General features: G+C 39.7%; 2 protein-coding genes across 7 annotated transcripts; both read right to left on the bottom strand.

The window, feature by feature from the left end:
• Positions 1-3,708: 3,708 nt before the first annotated feature.
• LOC126409803 (disease resistance protein RPV1-like) lies at positions 3,709-6,840 on the bottom strand. Of its 2 annotated transcripts, none has more exons than XM_050076205.1 (3): positions 6,140-6,840; positions 5,091-5,735; positions 3,709-4,657 (listed from the first exon to the last, which is right to left on the bottom strand). In XM_050076205.1, the coding sequence occupies exons 1-3, from the start codon at positions 6,683-6,685 to the stop codon at positions 3,926-3,928; spliced, it is 1,923 nt and encodes a 640-aa protein (XP_049932162.1). In that variant the 5' UTR covers positions 6,686-6,840; the 3' UTR covers positions 3,709-3,925. The 2 variants fall into 2 exon arrangements, with proteins under 2 accessions (XP_049932162.1, XP_049932163.1); XM_050076206.1 differs by having other exon boundaries at positions 6,269-6,840.
• Positions 6,841-14,155: 7,315 nt separating this feature from the next.
• Positions 14,156-17,565, bottom strand: LOC116248957 (cysteine-rich receptor-like protein kinase 11). 5 transcript variants are annotated; one of them, XM_031622012.2, is made up of 6 exons: positions 17,329-17,565; positions 17,121-17,179; positions 16,871-17,009; positions 16,601-16,770; positions 16,058-16,297; positions 14,156-14,310 (listed from the first exon to the last, which is right to left on the bottom strand). In XM_031622012.2, the coding sequence occupies exons 2-6, from the start codon at positions 17,148-17,150 to the stop codon at positions 14,299-14,301; spliced, it is 591 nt and encodes a 196-aa protein (XP_031477872.1). In that variant the 5' UTR covers positions 17,151-17,179; positions 17,329-17,565; the 3' UTR covers positions 14,156-14,298. The 5 variants fall into 5 exon arrangements, with proteins under 5 accessions (XP_031477872.1, XP_049932267.1, XP_031477871.1 ...); XM_050076310.1 differs by lacking the exon at positions 14,156-14,310 and adding an exon at positions 15,450-15,775 and having other exon boundaries at positions 16,871-16,972; positions 17,286-17,565; XM_031622011.2 differs by lacking the exon at positions 14,156-14,310 and adding an exon at positions 15,450-15,775.
• Positions 17,566-18,068: the final 503 nt, after the last annotated feature.

Below are 18,068 nucleotides of genomic sequence, written 5' to 3'. Positions count from 1 at the left end.
CATGGAGACAGCGCCTGAGAAGTGATAAATAGATTTACACCTTTTCCAATTCATGTCTGTTTAAGGAATATTGGTCTTGGACTTTTTGAGTAGAAAGTATAGAAATGCTATATAATATATAATCAGCAATCTTATATAAAACTCTATTTGCAGTATATTTGTTGATAGTTTTACAAAGGATTTGTTTCTGTTTCTACCACTTTTGGCATTTAGGAACTGTTTGGCAGTAGAGATATTTTGTGAATGTCTCGTGAATTTGAGACAAAAGATTGATGCAGATTCATTGGACAATTAAACTATTATTTTATGAACCTGCTTTGATTTTGTGACAAAATCTAGATCCTCCTGCCAAACTACCCCATTATGAACTTTTTTTTTTTGCCTGCTGAAATATAAAAACTGGGCCAGATGTTAGTTTTCAAATTCGAGACTATCAAACACCCCCATGGTGTTTGGGCCCAATGATATATTTCACATATTGTAAAGGGATCTGCATCGAGCCAACTACATAAATGTCACTTCCATCACATGATAGAAACTCTGGGAATTAAAGGAATTCTTATTACAGACAAAATAGAATAAAAAATAAATTAAAGTTTGAAATTGGCATATACCTAAAGTGTCTGCATGATTTTACCACGATCCCTCTATATGCTTGCTGGCCCCATAGTTTGAGTTATGTAACTCCAAGACAAGTCAAGAACAACGATGTTCTCAAGATGAAGTAATGACTCCAAGTTTCTTGGACTCATATATATATATACACACACCTTAGAAGTCCGTGGAAGTGTGCAGATGTCATGAATTAATAAACTGAATACTTGTACGTGATCGATTTTATTTCAAATATGCTTTAGATTTCTTCTTTTTTGTGCAACATGTTATTAATGGATATGTTTTTTGTTTTTGCATTTGTTTGGAGCTTTACGTGTATCCAAAATCCAAATCATATGTAATTGGATCTATAAAGATCCAAATATCAAATACATAGGTCTAAATCCAAGGTCCAATCATTTTTTTTTTTAATTTAAAGCCAGGGACTTGCAACCCAATTGGTTCCAAACCGCTAAATTATTTATCGCTTTTTTTTTTTTTTACAAGTGTTGTTTGACCGTGATAGCTACACAATGAAGGTGCCTCAAGCGCTTCAAGTTGGCAAGGGAGTCGGGGAAAGATCCAACAGATTTACAGCAGGAAACGTCTAGTACTTAAGAAAAGAGCAATCCAAGATAAAGACAGTTCAGTTGCTTCAACCATGCCATACATTCAAGCAGAGTTGAAATTTGAGAGCAGAGGTCAATTCACCAATTCCTTCAAGCAGTTCCTTCAGTAAATGGCAGCTTGACAAAGTCAAGTGAGATAAGCTCTTAGATGGCAACTAGATGTGTGAATGTTCACTCAGAACCATGCAACAAGTAAAATCCAATGTCTTTAAAGCGGTATTCGATTACTATGTATTTGAAATCCACGGATATGATGTGGCAAAAGTAGGGGTGAAGGCAGGTGTAGGCTATGTGGGCAATTGCCCACATAGTCCCAAGAAATCTTTTTATTTTCATATTGATGTTTCAAGGTAATTTTTCTCACTTGCATACTGGTGCTTCTCACAAATTTAAAATTTTACACCTAGTGCCCCTTAATCATAATTTTCTAGCTTTGCCCCTAGGCAAAAGATTCATGATAAAATATATGGCTTTATCAAACTAAGGATTAAAAGTCAGATCTGCCTAAGATCTTTATTTTACTTTTTTTGTATTGATAAAAGTTCAAAGTTAAGATCGGATTAAATCCATAGTTCTCAAATCTTGAGGATCTCAAATCCAAGGCCCCCTAAATATGGCATGCCAGGAAAATTTAGACACATGGTTCCGTTACGACAATGGCTAAAACACTAGATATCTAGCTCCTTTTTGTGGCTGATATGATGCATATACATGAGCATGAGATTGATAATTAATCCACAAAGCACCATCTTGCCAATAAAGATAGAACAAAAAAGCAATCTGGAAAACAAGCATAACACCTAAAAGCAGTGGAGGAGCTACATTATTGCTGGCGTGGGCACTTGCCCACACCAGCCTAAAACCATTACACTATTTACATAAAAAAACTTCATTAATTTTCAGTTTTTTAACACATGAGTGCCCCTTAAGATTAAATTTACTTTGAAGTGCCGGTCAGTTAATAATTTCTGGCTCGGCCACTGCCTAAAAGTGTTTACTTTTACCCTGATTTCTTACTATCCTTGCTGGTCCCAAACTTGAGTTACAGGGACTCAGGATAAGTCAAGAACAACATCATCTTACGGACGTGATAAGTTTTAGACTTCCAACATAACACGTATAAAATGAAGTATTCATTTTCCAATAAAATTTCGTCTGTTTAACTTCTGTATACACACTTAACGGTGTCATTTTATATAAATTTATAATGTTCTAGTTATGAATGTAAGATAGATCTTACAAGGGAAAAAAAAAGGCAAAAAAATTGCCTTCCCAGGTGCTCGTCCCTAGTTATCATTTGCTTCCAATTTTTACGTTGCCAATAATTAAGGACAAGTAAGATCTTGGCGTGCAAAAAAAATTGTATTTTCTTTTTAATAAGTGGAAGTTATCAAAGGGATTTGCCCAGCCGTCATGAGTTTGATTCTCATTGGGCTACTTTTCTGGACTGAAAAATGATAAATGTGCAACATGATAAGTGTATCACATACCGCTTCTCATTAACCTGAGACATGTTTTAGGAAATGTGGTAAACGTTGAAAAAAATTATAAAAATACAATGTAGATCAGCAAACAAAGAGGATAATATTGTAAACATACTTTAAGTTAATCAGTTTCAAGGATAATAAATGTAATTTAGATCCGAGTTGGCCGACTGAAAAACAATAGGATGAAACTAAAAAAAATAGGATAATAAATGTAATTTGGATCAAGTTTGTTCTTTCGGTTGTTAAAATAATTCAAAAGCTTAACTGTGGTAGCAGGTCGTTGGGCTTTCCATCCGTCTCTGTCCCTCTCTCGCTCTTTTGCGGCGTTCCCGTCTGTTTCTGTCCCTCTCTCGCACTTGTGCATGGTCCCCGTCTTCAAGGGGGGGGGGGGGGGCGCCTAGGCCATGGCCCCACCCTAACAAATGAATATATATATATATATATGAATCTTTTTTTTTTTGCTTTAAGTTCAATTTGGCCCTACCCAAATAGAACCCACAAAACCCATTCCTCATTAGTCTCGCCCTTGCAACAAATCCTGGCTCCGCCCCTGCCCGTCTTGGTGAGAGGCCAAAAAGGAGAGTGGACCCAAACGGACCATGCAATCACTCATGATGCCCGCGGCAACCATGGGGGAATCACGTTTAATACGCCTAAGTGTACAAGAGGGTCGTTTGATTGGAACTGCTCTGATTGTTATTGGTATTTAGCATGCGTGAGGCTATGCATAATTCAAGGATGAAAGTCTGACACTTAAATTCTCCAGGAATCAAAGACACTTAAAATTGATTTTGCATTTTTTAAGTATATGTTGGAGCCAGTTACAGGACAAATTAGGAGTTGCTGACCACTTTGTCTGGTCAACTTTGGGCCGAATTATTTCAATTGACATAAAAGCCCAATATATGCGCATATGCATGTCTGAAGACGGTAAATTATAACACTCAATATATATAAAGAGGACTCGAGGATAGTCTTGTACTGAGGATTCTAATATATAAGAAATTTTCAAGGGTTGATGTTTATTATGTAAATACTATCAAATAGTATATCAATGAAACCTATATACGAACTTCGTCAAACGGGGGAACACACGTTATTATCAGTTCCACAACACCTCAATGCTAAGAATGAGATCCATTTGGCCGCCACTTGGATCCAATTCGCATCCTTTGACTTTTCCAGTTCTGGCCTTTATGTTATGTTGGCTTGCTCTTAAAATGGCCGACCAAATTCCACAATAACTAAATTATCGTCAGCTTTAATCGGATCGTGATCTAACCATTCAACGCAATTTTTCGCATATGTGAATAAATCACCGTGGAGTAGGTCGCAACCATCGATGGACACACGCATAGTCATCATCGTCCTCCGCCGGTCGTCATCATTTCCCTCAAATTCCCCTTGCCTTGCCATCTTCATCAGCTCGCTATGGCGTCCAAATGTAGCCGTGGGCAACTTCCTAAATTCCTCCTCTTCACTACCAGTTTCGTGCCATTTAAATTCAATTAAAGCTGAAAACTGGAATTTAGCATCACCTGTCGTTATCTCTATCAAAACAACTCTGCCCGGCTGCCTGTCTATAACTTCATCAGTTGGAATGCTTTTATAAACAAGTTCCGAGTCATTGCTGTCCATGTTTCTATCTTCCTCAATTTTAAGGCTTTCATCTTCGCTGTCCATGTTTCTATCTTCCTCAATTTTAAGGCTTTCATCTTCGCTGTCCATGTTTCTATATTCCTCACTTCTAATGCTCTCGTCTTCCCCTTCAGGGCCACCATTTTTGTCTAGTTCCGAGCAAATGTTGTCCAAGCTGCTTTTATCTACATGCAAGTACAAGATGCCTGTCTCGAACTGCTTGGGAAGAAGGAAAGAGAGGGACTGTGGATATGACAACAGCCTCCTCCCTGGGATGGAGAAAACTCCTAGATTTTGAAAGTTTACTTCCTGGAAAACAGAGGAAGGAGATATCGGGGTTAGTGAGTAATCATATCCATAAAGGTGAAGCTGAATGCCTAACTAGATGGGATGCCACTAACGGATGCCAGGACCTTCATAAGCTTCCATTAACTTTTACAAACATCTTTGAATCGAAGCTCTTCTTTACAATCCCAGTCAGATCAATAGGAATCCTCAGAAACACACTCTCCATTCCCGCCTACTAAAAGGTCTACTCAATTGAAGTTATAGAAAAAGAACAAAGTTGTGCATTTTGATTGAGTGGAAACTCTTCAAAGAAAAGAGAATATCTTGTAACTTTGACTTTGTTTGCTGCAAGGTTTGGGTTTTAAAATTGTGACCTCCCACTAATTTGGTAACCTTCAGAGTTACCCCTACCAATGGAGTAAAAGACTTAACAAAGGTTTTCCCAGATGTTTACCTGAAGTCGTTCCAAGAATGAGTCGTGAAGGCTTCTACATCCTAAAAGGCCCAATGCCCGTAACAATTTCATCTGCGTAATGCCAGGAACGTCCTCAAGCTTTCCGCAATGAGCAACTGAAAGCATCTCAAGGTTCTCTAGCGACACAATGGAATGTGGAAGCTCTTCAATGGCTGTCCAACTCAAATCAAGCTGTTTCAGGCTTTTAAGCTTTCCAATCCAGTTTGGCAAAAAAGCAATACGTTGACAGTGTGAAGCATCTAGTTCTTCAAGATTGAGAAAGGAACAAATGCATTCAGGTATTTCTGTCAACGAGGAACACTGCTGTAGGGACAGCCGCTTCAGTTGCTTCAAGCAGCTCATGGATTTAGGCAGTGCTGTAATTTGGTGACATCCAGTGAGGTTAAGCCATGTGAGTGAGGTCAATTGAGAAACTTCTTGAGGCAGTTCCTTCAGTGATTTGCTGTACCTCAAATTCAGGTCGGTCAAGTTCTTGAGATGCCCAATAGATGGATCAAGTTCAGTCATGTTAGCACAATCTCCAAAGTCCAATGTCCGTAAGTGTGTCATATTGCTCGAAAAAAGTGGACACCTGACGAGGTTTTCACAACCACTGAGATGTAGTTCTTCCAACTTGTCAAGACCCTAGGCCCAAAAAAAGAAAAAGCATACATTTTATAAGAATAAAATGACAATGTACAAGAGTGAAGCACCGATCACCTGCCTCAGCTGCAACAACTAATTAAGGCTTTCAACTTCAAATAAGTCAAGAATGTAATTGAATTACTGTTTATGTCGGGAAAATGATATATATATATATATATATATATATATATATATATATATATAGTGTTGAGGCTTGTAAAAATATGTATACATAGGAGATGTTTGGCAACAATAATACATTGTTATTGTTTCATAAATGTACCCCAAAAGAAAATGGCAGATTTATGAAACACACTGTATTATAATGTTTTGTGAATTTGCTCAGTTTTTGAGGCACATTTTTGTGAATCTGCTCTTCTTAAAGCATCACTCCATTTGCTTACCTCCCCCTTGTCTATTCCTTCACTCTTACGATACCTCCTAAATGGACGTTCAAAAGAGCCAATTTGATGACAGACGACTTTTGGATTCACATCAAAGAAGACCGGTAAGATCAGCCTATTGCACTTTACCATCTTGTGTATCTCCTTCAGACACCACTTTGAATCAGCATAGCCTTTAGAGAAGATGGGCACCAAGATTTTCGATCTCTCGATGCACCCGTATAGCTCCTCCACATTTTGCCCCTTCTCCAGCGTCTCACTGTCGATGAAAGTGATTATGCCCTTCTCTTTCAATGCTTGGTAGAGATGGCCTGTGAAGCCCTTGCGAGTGTCTGGTCCCCTAAAGCTCAGAAACACATCATACTGGAATCCGTCTTCCCTCACCGGCGGTGGAGGCGAAGCATCATCCTTACCGTCGTCCGAATCAGACCTCTCCGAATTTACTCTAGCCCTTCTGGACTGATGGGACCAGAAAAAGAAGGTCATGGCCGTGATGATGGCGATCGCAGCCGGTGGCAAGAATCTCTGTACAATCTCTCGACCCATTCGCTCAACGCCAAATTTGGTGCTTCAACGAAACTGTGAATCACTCGATAGCTCTCGTGACCTTGGACACCGTCCGAGATGGAAGGAGCAGAGGGCTTTGGCTTATGCTCATGTCCTTGCCTTTCCATTGTTTTTTCATGAAACAGTTCTTGGGTTGAATTTCCATCATCTCGGAAATCATGCTGTTAGGCAGTTAGCTTTAGAAGCTAACTTTGTTTCTTGTTCTAACTTGGAACCCTATTGCCTAGACTCTTCTTTTTCCGTTATTTCTCAATAGGTTTAGCAAGTTGAGATGATGTACATGTGAAAACAAGCAAAACGCCAGAAAAAAGTGGTTTTACTGTGTAGATAAATCTTATTCATGCAAAAGCAAGAGGTATGGATGACGAAAATTAAATAATTTATAACATATATAATACAATATATATATATATATATGATAATTTACTAATATAAAGATAAGCGCATCAATTAAAAAAAAAGACCGTCTGGTTCTAAATTCCTTAGTTAACTACACTAATCCATTTCCATGTTGCTTTTATTTTGATTTAGTGGGTGTCATCCTTGCGCTGCACAAGTTTTGTAAAATGGTACAAAAAAGAGAAAAAAGTTATATGGGTCAGTTCTCAATTGAGCATGTTTTGAAGCTCTGACTAAATTTACCCGTTTCGTATAGCTAAGACTATGAATTTATCCACTTAATTTTTAGAAATTTATGTGATGACAGCAGCTCAACTCAAAAAAATAAATTTGTTAATAAATAATAAAAGAGTCGTAGACAAGATACAAGCAGCACCTTGGAATTGGGCGTCCATAGCCCTAAAATAAATAAGCCTCAGTTCACCGGGGACCAACAATAAAATCAAAGTTAAAGGAACCAACGAATTTTTTGAGTTCCTTTTACAAAACCAGGCTTTCATTAAACTCAATTTTGATGGCATCCAAACAGGCCTTATCTGTAGGTTTTGAATAGAACGACTGGTCCATGTGACGCGTGCTTAATCGTTTGGAGTGCCTGTCTAGCCTTTGCTCTTTTTCTCATTTGCATTTACAAATTAATAGAAGAAGATGATGGGATTTCTCCCCATAACGCATATACAAAACCAAACGTATATATACCCTAAATAGGATCATGCTCTTGCTAAATCATTGAAATAAACGAAACCTTAAACTGAAGCGGAAGCGTACCTGAATCCATCTGATCTGGTGCACGAGAAGATCGCAGCAGGGTCTTCCAGGGTACGTGCGGTGCGCGTGAGGTCTCTCTCAGATGGGGAAGAGAAAACCCTAGAAACCAAAAGCAACTGTTCCAGGCAACCCTTGCACGACCCCAGGGACCACTACCATTTTATAATGAGGACAATTACGGATTCCACCAATCAAAGAGTCCGTAATTGCGTACTGGTATCTATACATTTCAAAATTACCCCATACCATCTAAAATGACGTAATATCCCAAAATGCAATCACTTAAGCGGATATTTACGTTAAGACAGCCATAATGTCTGAAATTCCTCATAGACATATGCCGGCCCACCAAATGATCTTACAATCTCCCACTTGGGCCAAATATGTCTTAATACATTCAGACATTATACAAAACCTTAAGAGCTCATAACTGCTATCTTATTAAACGTCATTTCACCAATCTCGTCCATGATCATATCAACACAGAACCAAAGCGGCTTTCGCTATATCAAAAGTTAGCTAAACCTTCAATGATCACAAATGTTAACATAACCAATGACATAGATCTGATATGGATGTATAGCATGAGAATTACATGTGATGTGATTACAACATGTCTATTTTCAACTGGTTCAACTTTAAAACCTTATGGAGATCAAAACATAAACACAGAATGGAACCAAAGAACTTTAAACTTTATTCTGCAGAAAACTGAATATGTGTCCATACATAAGAGCAAACAAAATACAAACTCCCATTAAACCAACACATCATCCAAGGATAACACCCCCATATGAACAACATGTTCGTGAAAGACCTTATGTGTTAAACCCTTGGTAAGCGGATCCACAATCATAGAGTTTGTCTCAATATGCTCTAAAGACACCTGACCATTCTGTATCCCCTCTTTAACAGTCCAAAAAACTTAACGTCGATGTGCTTCGACTTTGACAAACTGTGGCTGTTATAAGAGTACATGACTGCTGAATTATTGTCACACAACAACCTTAGTGGTATTTCTATACCATACATAATGCGCAGCCTCGTGACAAAATTCTGCAATCACAAAACCTGATTGAATGCCATTATCTTGGCACTCAGCAAAGTCAGAATCTGAATACCTAATGATCTCCCACTGGTCTGACTTCCTGTATGTGAGCATAAAATCTTATGTTCTTTTAAGTACATCAAAACTCTTTTGGCTGCTTTCCAATGACCCATACCAGGATCACTTAAGTATCTGCCTAACATTCCAATGATAAATGCAATATCCAAACGAGTACAAACCTGAACATATATAAAGTTTCCCACAACAGACAAATAGGGAATCATTTCCATTTCTTTAGATTCGATTTTACTTTTAGGGCACTGTTTGAGACTAAACTTGTCTCCTTTAGCAACTGGAGTCTTTCATGGTTTACAATCTTTCATGTCATATCGCTGAAGCACCTTATCAATGTAGGCCTTTTGTGATGATCCAAGAATACCCCGAGAACGATCTCGAAATATTTGAATCCCCAATACAAAAGATGCACAACCAAGATCCTTCATGTCAAACTTTTGTTGACAAAAAATCTTAGTTTCATGCAATATGCGAACATCATTACTTGCCAACAATATATCATCGACATATAAAACCTGAAAGATAAATTTGCCCCCACTGAACTTTTAGTATACACATTCATCAACCATATTAATTTCGAAACCAAATGAAACTATAACTTGATAAAGTTTGTAATACCATTTACTGGAAAACTTGCTTTAGTCCATATATGGATTTTCTTAGTGACATCTCTACTTAATTTTCTTGAGGTTGTTGAGTTTGTTCTTCAGTATGGAGATCGACATCATTGCCTTCTTCTGAATAGAGTGGACTCAGGTCCTTCTTCAAAAGCAATGCTTCTAACCTGATCACCTCCCAAACTCAATATCCTCAAAGAAATGGGCGTTTCCCTTTCAAAGAAAGACTTACTGAATGGATTATAAAACTTATAACCCCTTAATGTTTGTTCATTTTCCCCTTTATACATACAATGCAAACATTAAAGTCTACAAAAACAAAGGGAATCAAGAATTCTATTCGACATAAGCCTTTTATTCTCTTTTCAGAGATTTGTCCTAAGCGCCAATGCTATAACATAGCAGAATTCTCTTTGACTAATTTCTTTTAGTACCACTAAACGTAACACGCAAGGTTTTATTATATGAAGCAACCGTATCAAGCAAATAAAGGTTATCGCTACTAGACAAAGAACCAGTGAAATTCAAATTTGAATGCAGAAACTACTTAAATTTATTTCCTCCAAATGAACAATCATAACCAAATTTGTTCAGTAAAGAAATAAAAAACAAATTCCGTCTAAAAGACGGTACTACATAAGTTTCTGTCAAATTCAAAAAACAACCAGTCTTTAACAATAACCCAAAAAACTGCTATGGCTTCATTCTTCGCCTTCATGTCATCGCCCTCATAGATGAATCTTTCAGCATCAATTGGCGTCTGACGATTTAGGCAGCCCTGCACAATAGACACTTATGTGAGTAGTAACAACCGAATCTACCCACAAGTGCCTTGGTACTGAAATTAAATTAACCTCAGAACAAACCCAAAGTAAGAATTGTACCTTTCTTTTCACGCCATGCGTGATACTTAGTACAATCTTTCTTCATATGACCTTCATCCTTGCAAAAGAAGCAGCTTGATTTGCCTTCCTTATGCTTCTTTTGTTTCTTGATGGATGCGTGATCAACTGCAATTTCTTTAGCCGTCTTTCTTTTCTTACTTTTAGGCATAGTAGCCAAGTGAGCACTTTCTATCCTATCATACTTCAATCTCTCCTTTTCTTCCACACAGTGCGAAATGAGCTCATTAAGAGTCCATTTCTCCTTCTGACAGTTATAACTAACTTTAAACTGTCCAAACTGTGGTTGAAGAGAAAGAAGAACCATATGCACTATAAAGTCTTCGGGTAACCTCAGACCTAGCGCTTGTAATTTTGAAGCAAGATGAGACATTTCCATAATGTGCTCCCGTATGTTCCCCTTATTTTTATACTTTAGCGTCACAAGTTTACTCAAAAGAGTGCTTGTTTCAGCCTTTTCATTTTTAGCAAAACGTTTTTCAATCTCTTCAAGGAACGCCTTGGCACTAGCCTTTTCAGTAATAGAGCCCCTAAAATTTTCTGGGATTGACCTCTTCATGATCATTAGACACATGCGGTTTGAGCGTTTCCACCGTTCAAAGTACCGCTTATCCTCATGGGAACTTTGATCTGTTGGATGAGGTGGGCACAACTCCCTAAATGCAAGGTCAAGATCCATACAACCCAGAACAATCATAACAGTTTCTTTCCAGTCCTTAAAATTCGAACCATTTAACTCAGGAACAGTACTCAAATTTGCAGATATCATAGAAGCAGAACTCACTGTACAAAGAACAACAAAAATACCAAACATGCTCACAATCAATACATGCACAAAGATGAAACAACAAATATAAATGAATTTAAATACAATGACCTAAATCCCATCACAAGGTACCGGTGCAACGTTAATATCCAATCTTTGAATTGAAATACTAACTGCAAGTGGTATTCTTGGTCAACAATGAATATGAATAATTAACCCTGTCAAAGAACGAGCCTATCTTTGGATTGACTCGCTATTCACATGGAAACCTGAAAAATTATCACATATTCATTGCCCTGTATACTTAAACCTGACCAAACAACAATCCTCCTTTGGGCTGATCATTGTTCGCATGGATCAAGTATACTATCATCTAATGTTTAAAACAAGCAAATTCGTACAACAGAGGTCACTTTGGCGACATAAAGTACAAACGTACTCATTTCAAACAACAGACATGGCCAAAGATCAAAATTCATAATCCGAACATTCATCTAAAGTACACTCATAATTTTAATAACATGCAAAACATGATACATGAATTAAAATTTACATACAAAATTTGTCATTCATTGAATCCAAAACCTGATGCATAAAACAAATTACCATACGCGTATGCCCTACATTAAATCCAAAACCAAAATGATTCAATGAAATGAGTCCAAAAGAGTCCAAAACTTATAAACCAGTATCATAATCGTGCTTAAGTGGGTCAAGAACCACTGAATTGACCTTAAAGTGGCCCTTATCGTTCTTAAACCGCAACTAGAACACCCACATGCCCCTAAATAGAGCTGAACCGGTCAAAAAATTGGACAAACCGGTCAAAATTAGACCGTATCGGTTCTAAAACCCACTGAACCGGTTAAAATTGGCTAAAAACGGTTCCAGAACTCAATGAACCGGTCTGAAAAGCCCTGAATCGGTCTAAATATCAAGTGAACCGGTCTGAAAATGCCCGAATCGGTTCAAAAATCAACTTAATCGGTTCTGAAATGCTAGAATCGGTTCCAAAACTGAATGAACCGGTTCTGAAAAGCCCTGAATCGGTTCGAAAATGGTTCGAATCGGTTCTGAAATGGATGAACCGGTCCCCAAATGGTCCGAATCGGATCTGAAAGGTTCGAACCGGTCTGAATTGGACCGAATCGATTCTGAATCGTATTGAACCGGTCTGAAATCGAATGAACCGGTTCGAGTCTTTTCCAAAACCGGTTTGATAATAACGAACCGTTTCTTTAAAATTAAACCGCATGGATACGGGTCGGGTCCGACAGGACCCGACCCGGTCCAAAAACCGAACACAGCACGTAGGCGGGCGGACGAGCGCGGCAAAATGATTTTTTTTTTTTTTTAAATTGCGATGGATCCGGATCGGGTCTGTGACGACCCGAACCGGGCCGACCCGGCTCGACCGCCCGAGCGTCGTCTCCACTCGACCGAAACCGCCGTTCGCCTGCCTGAAGCCGAACGGCAGCGAACGGCAGATTCACCTCCGGCGGACCTCCGGGAGCCTTGGGTGAGCGCCGGCGGGTGCCGCCAGGGCCGCCGGACGTCGGCGGCGGCGATGGCAGGCCGATGCCTGCCGCAATCCGGCAGATTCCACCAGTTTTTCTCTGTTTTGAAAATCTGCCCCTTTTCTTGCCGATTTTGTGTGTTGCAGCGGTGACGAAGCCACCGGCGGCCCGCCGGAGACCGTGGGTGGACGCCTGAGGGTCGCACGGCCCCGTCTGGCGACATGAAAGTCGCCGGCAGGCCTATGACCGGCCATCGCCCTGTCTGCCGCCGTTTTCCCTTGTTCCTGCCCTTACGGTTGCATCTGAGGCGCAGAGGGCACCGCAGGCCACCCACAGCGTGGGTGGCCGCTGTCGGGGTTTCCTCACGACTGTCGGAAGCCTGCCGTCGCCTACCAGCGATGGACGCCGCCGATCCGGCCGTCCCCTTGTCCACGCCTCGTCCTCCTGATGCTGCAACGGAAGCCCGACGGCTTCCGTCGCACGCCCTCAACCCTAAATTTTTTTTTTTTTTTGAAAACAATACTTTCAGCTAGCCGAAGAACAGGGATGAACCCAACGGGAAGACTCACAAAATCATCCAAAAATTTAACGATTTAACGAATAACATAGGCTCTGATACCAAATGGTGGGATTTCTCGCCATAACGCATATACAAAACCAAACGTATATATACCCTAAATAGGATCATGCTCTTGCTAAATCATTGAAATAAACGAAACCTTAAACTGAAGCGGAAGCGTACCTGAATCCATCTGATCTGGTGCACGGAAAGATCGCAGCAGGGTCTTCCAGGGTACGTGCGGTGCGCGTGAGGTCTCTCTCAGATGGGGAAGAGAAAACCCTAGAAACCAAAAGCAACTGTTCCAGGCAACCCTTGCACGACCCCAGGGACCACTACCATTTTATAATGAGGACAATTACGGATTCCACCCATCAAAGAGTCCGTAATTGCGTACTGGTATCTATACATTTCAAAATTACCCCATACCATCTAAAATGACGTAATATCCCAAAATGCAATCACTTAAGCGGATATTTACGTTAAGACAGCCATAATGTCTGAAATTTCTCATAGACATATGCCGGCCCACCAAATGATCTTACAGAAGACACTCAAGTCTTTCATAGCTAATTGATTATATAAGAATAGCAAGGAAAATAAGAAAATGAAATGGCAAAAAGTTGTGCCTGGTTTCTTCTTTCCCGAAATGCAAACCTCCTCAAGAGAAGTAAGTGAACGAGTAGTAGGACTAGAAAATCACAGGTTTTATGTTCCTCTGCTCTTGGTGATCAGCAGAAATCTACAGAGGGAGCAGTAGCAGGACCTTGATAATATCATCACATCCGCCATCGATTGGACTCCTGAGGTAACCACCAGCAGTTGACAGAAACCTGCATCATCGACCTCCTGTGAGAATCAGATCCTCCACTCGCCACCATCATCGTCTCGCCATGCCCTCTCCAAGTTCCACTTTGGGGACGTGTTGTTCGCAGATGTTATCAAATGGATCCCTGAATTGAATTGAGGTTTGAAACAGCAACTGGGCGTCATCTGCAGGGATGTCTACATGAACAACGATGCCGTGGTGGCTGTTGTTTCTCGTTCATAAGGTAATTTTAAAAGACTAGTGTGGCAACTGCCCACACACCAATCACCATGTGGCTCCACCACTGGTTATATATATATATATATATATATATATATATATATATATATATATATATATATATATATATATATATATAAAACTCAACCTGATAACTAAGGGGCCGAGCTTGGGCTACCGAGAAAGGCTTTGGGCCAGCCCAAACCCGAGTTTGTTGAGCCTTATGCCAGCGGGATGCTGGCTAGTGAGAGTGAGGACCTCCTAGTCTATATACCAATGCTTCGCCGCTTGAAGCCGTCATTGTTTTTAATTTATTTTTCCTTGATAAGCTTTCAATTTATTACACATTTAAAAAAAAAAAACTGCTTACCAAGAAGTCACAAATTCAAAGCCGCGAGGAAGAAGAAAATAAACTTTATCACTAATGCAGTCCAACGGGCAAAATACCACTTTTGTTTTTTCTAGTTATAGGTCAATCCTTAAATATATATTTATACAAGCATCAACATCAGCATGCCTCCGATTGTTGTAGAGGAGAAAGAAAATATGTAGGAAATGATGCTCAAATAATGATGACGCATGTCTCCATCGTGTTCTGACTCATGGCATGGTTAGCTTACTGTTATCCTTATGCTGCTTGTATTGCATATATATATATATATATATATATATATATATATAGTTCGATTCAGTTCTTGAGTGGGTTTGCATTTGGGCACGAAGAACCAGTACTCAAAGTTTTTGCCAATTTATAAACACTTTTTCACTTGTATAATTATGCTGTTCATCTCCATTGTTCACTAGCACCTGAAAAAAGAAGTTTTGACTAGCATTTTTTGCTTCTTTTCTTTAACAAGTTGAGATCACAACTCTGTGATCCTGTATGTATAGGACTGGCATGCCGTTTAGTCATAAGAATAAAAGAAATGATTTGTTTTCTGCAGATCTTATGATACTTTTCACCAAAAAAAGATCAGTGTTTCACCTAATGTAAATGAAGGAAGCATAAAGAATTTGACTTTCGGATCAGATCCTATGGTGGAAGCACAGAACTACAATTGATGAAGAGAGAAGTCAAGGTGATTATAAAGGCCTATTTAGCAACCACAATTTATGGTAGCTTTGCACTTAGTATGTACCAACAATGATACTGGTAGTTGCCTGTCCCTGAACTCCACTGAAAATGCACGCCAATCCGAAGTCAGAAATTTTAGGATTCAGTTGCTCGTCTAACAACACATTGCTCGCTTTGAGATCTCGATGAATGACATTGAGTCGAGAAGCTTGGTGAAGATAAAGGATCCCCCTTGCTATTCCTATTATGATATTGAACCTCTTTTCCCAATCCAGCAATACCCGGCTTTCTGGATCTGCACATTGTAATGTTCAATATTTGTAATTTAATTAATCTCTCTCTCTCTCTCTCTCTGAATGTAGAGTTCAGTTCCATGCGATATAAAGCAAGGTATATGTCCCAGACCCTCCAAGATTGCTCTCTCTCTCTCTCTCTCAAGTGCAACATTGACAAAGAAAAACCTTATCCCCTAGACGTCAAAGACAAATGAGTAAAAGATTCAGTTTCTGATAATCAGATACCTGAACTTTGGTAGCGTTATTTGCATAAGCATGTCAAAGAATTAAAAGATACTAACCCTCAAGGAAGAAATCAAGGCTTTTATTGGGCATATATTCATAAATGAGCATCTTCTCCCCTTATATTCATAAATGAGCATCTTCTCCCCTTTCTCCAAGCAGGAAGCAATGAGCCTAACCAGGTTTACATGTTGAAGTTTGACTATCAACTCAATTTCATTCTTGAATTCCTTCGAACCTTGCCCAGACCGTCCAGACAGCCTCTTCACAGTGACCTCCTGTCCATTGGGAAGCTTGCCCTGGTAGGAAAGCATCAGCAATCATGTTGTATTTGTCATTTTAATACAGAAACAGTCTCAGAAGAGCTGCCCATTATAGGAAGAATTGATTTGGATATTAATTTTTCGCCCTTAGTTTTTAAAATCGTTCACCTTTTTCAACTTTCAGATGCGGTTTAAGTCACAGGTTTTCTTACGCAGTTTAACTATAGAGCTCAAGTTTAATGCGTGCCGCTCGCCTAGAAAATTGAGCTCAGGTTTAAAGTAATTTTCTGTCATTGACAATGAAAAAGATGAATCAACTAAATTAATTACTCCAATTACCTTGTGAAGAGGACCATATCCACCTTCCCCAAGCTTATTTGATTTTGAAAATTTATCCGTAGTGTCTTCTATTGTCCTCAGGCTGATCTGCGGTAAATCATAGTTTGCCTCCTCATTCTCTTTGACACTCTCAGTATCAATTGAGGTTGCTTCTTTCTGTTTTAGCTTCTCTGAAATGACATGAAGTAATGACATGAAGTAGGAAATTGTAATTATGAGATTTTTTCTGAACAAGGACCTAGATAAGCATTCAATCTACATGACGTTTACCCAGATGTTGCATTCTTCTTCGAGCTAAGCTTAATGCACAGGCTGCTACTAGCAGGAGCCCGCCAGTTAAGCAGATGAGAAGAACTATCCACCAAAGCATAACTGCAGCACACAATAAAATGAACCTAAAGCAAGGTGACTATAGTGGGAGGTTAGTTTGCCATCAAGTACCGAAGGCCAAAAAGAACATGGGGGGCCTGGTAAATAGGAAGAAAGATATACTTTCAGAAGCTAATAAAACAGAGCAGACCTGATAAAAGTCTGCCAAGTTCAACAGCATGAAGCCAGTTCCTTCATCACAGCCACCAACTGCGTCGCCAAACAATTTTCAGTAAAACTAACGGGCCCGACCTGATTACTACTCAAAATGGTGACAGTCTTTCACTAAAACATGTTAAAGGTTAGGGACTTAGACCTCTCTAAGCATGTGATTCGGCGGAGTAAGAGTGGGGACTCACCATGCTTGTGCTGGTGAAGTGATAGTGTTGGATCGCCGAGAAAGAAGGGGTGCACTCCAAAAGCCAGACTGTAGCTGCCCCTGAGGATGCGACCGCCTTGCTTCCATTAGCACATCCCACAAAATCAGAGCTTGCGTCCTACAAGCACCACCCACATTGGTCCGCAGAGATATCTCTCATGCATTGCACCAAAGGGTAGATCCTCTTCGATTTCAAATGAACGGACACGCCCGTAGCAGAAATGCGATTGACAAAGCTCTGCGTGTTGGTGTATGGAAGTTGATCCATACTGAACACTCATTTGTAATACCACGAATCTGTAAGGGCGTATATGTCATTTTATACAAATGCGGGTTTGCCCTAATCCTTATGTTTTGAGGATGGCCGCCGCTTGAGAGTGTATGTTCTGTGTGTTCATAGAAGAGAGAGAATACAAGAGATCTGTGCGATCGTGGATGTAGGAGATTATTGCTCCGAACCACGTAAATCGTTGTCTTCTTCTTTGTTGCTTCTAACCCCCTCTTGAAAGTGCGAGAGGAGAGTTTATTCTGTGTTGTTCCTAACACTGGGTTGCCAACGACGTCAGGTGGGACACGAGAATTCCCAAATTGTGATCGAAGCTTGTTGAATTCGATGAATTCTCCGCTGTTGGTTGGTAGGCTCTATTGTAAACGTCTATCATGCGGGCTAAGTTTTCATCAGAGTAGCGCAGTTGACAACGGTCAAGTCATACGATTGCC

The sequence above is a fragment of the Nymphaea colorata genome, chromosome 2 (genome assembly GCF_008831285.2).
Source record: "Nymphaea colorata isolate Beijing-Zhang1983 chromosome 2, ASM883128v2, whole genome shotgun sequence".
NCBI lineage: Eukaryota > Viridiplantae > Streptophyta > Magnoliopsida > Nymphaeales > Nymphaeaceae > Nymphaea > Nymphaea colorata.
This window is presented reverse-complemented; position numbering and strand designations above follow the sequence as displayed.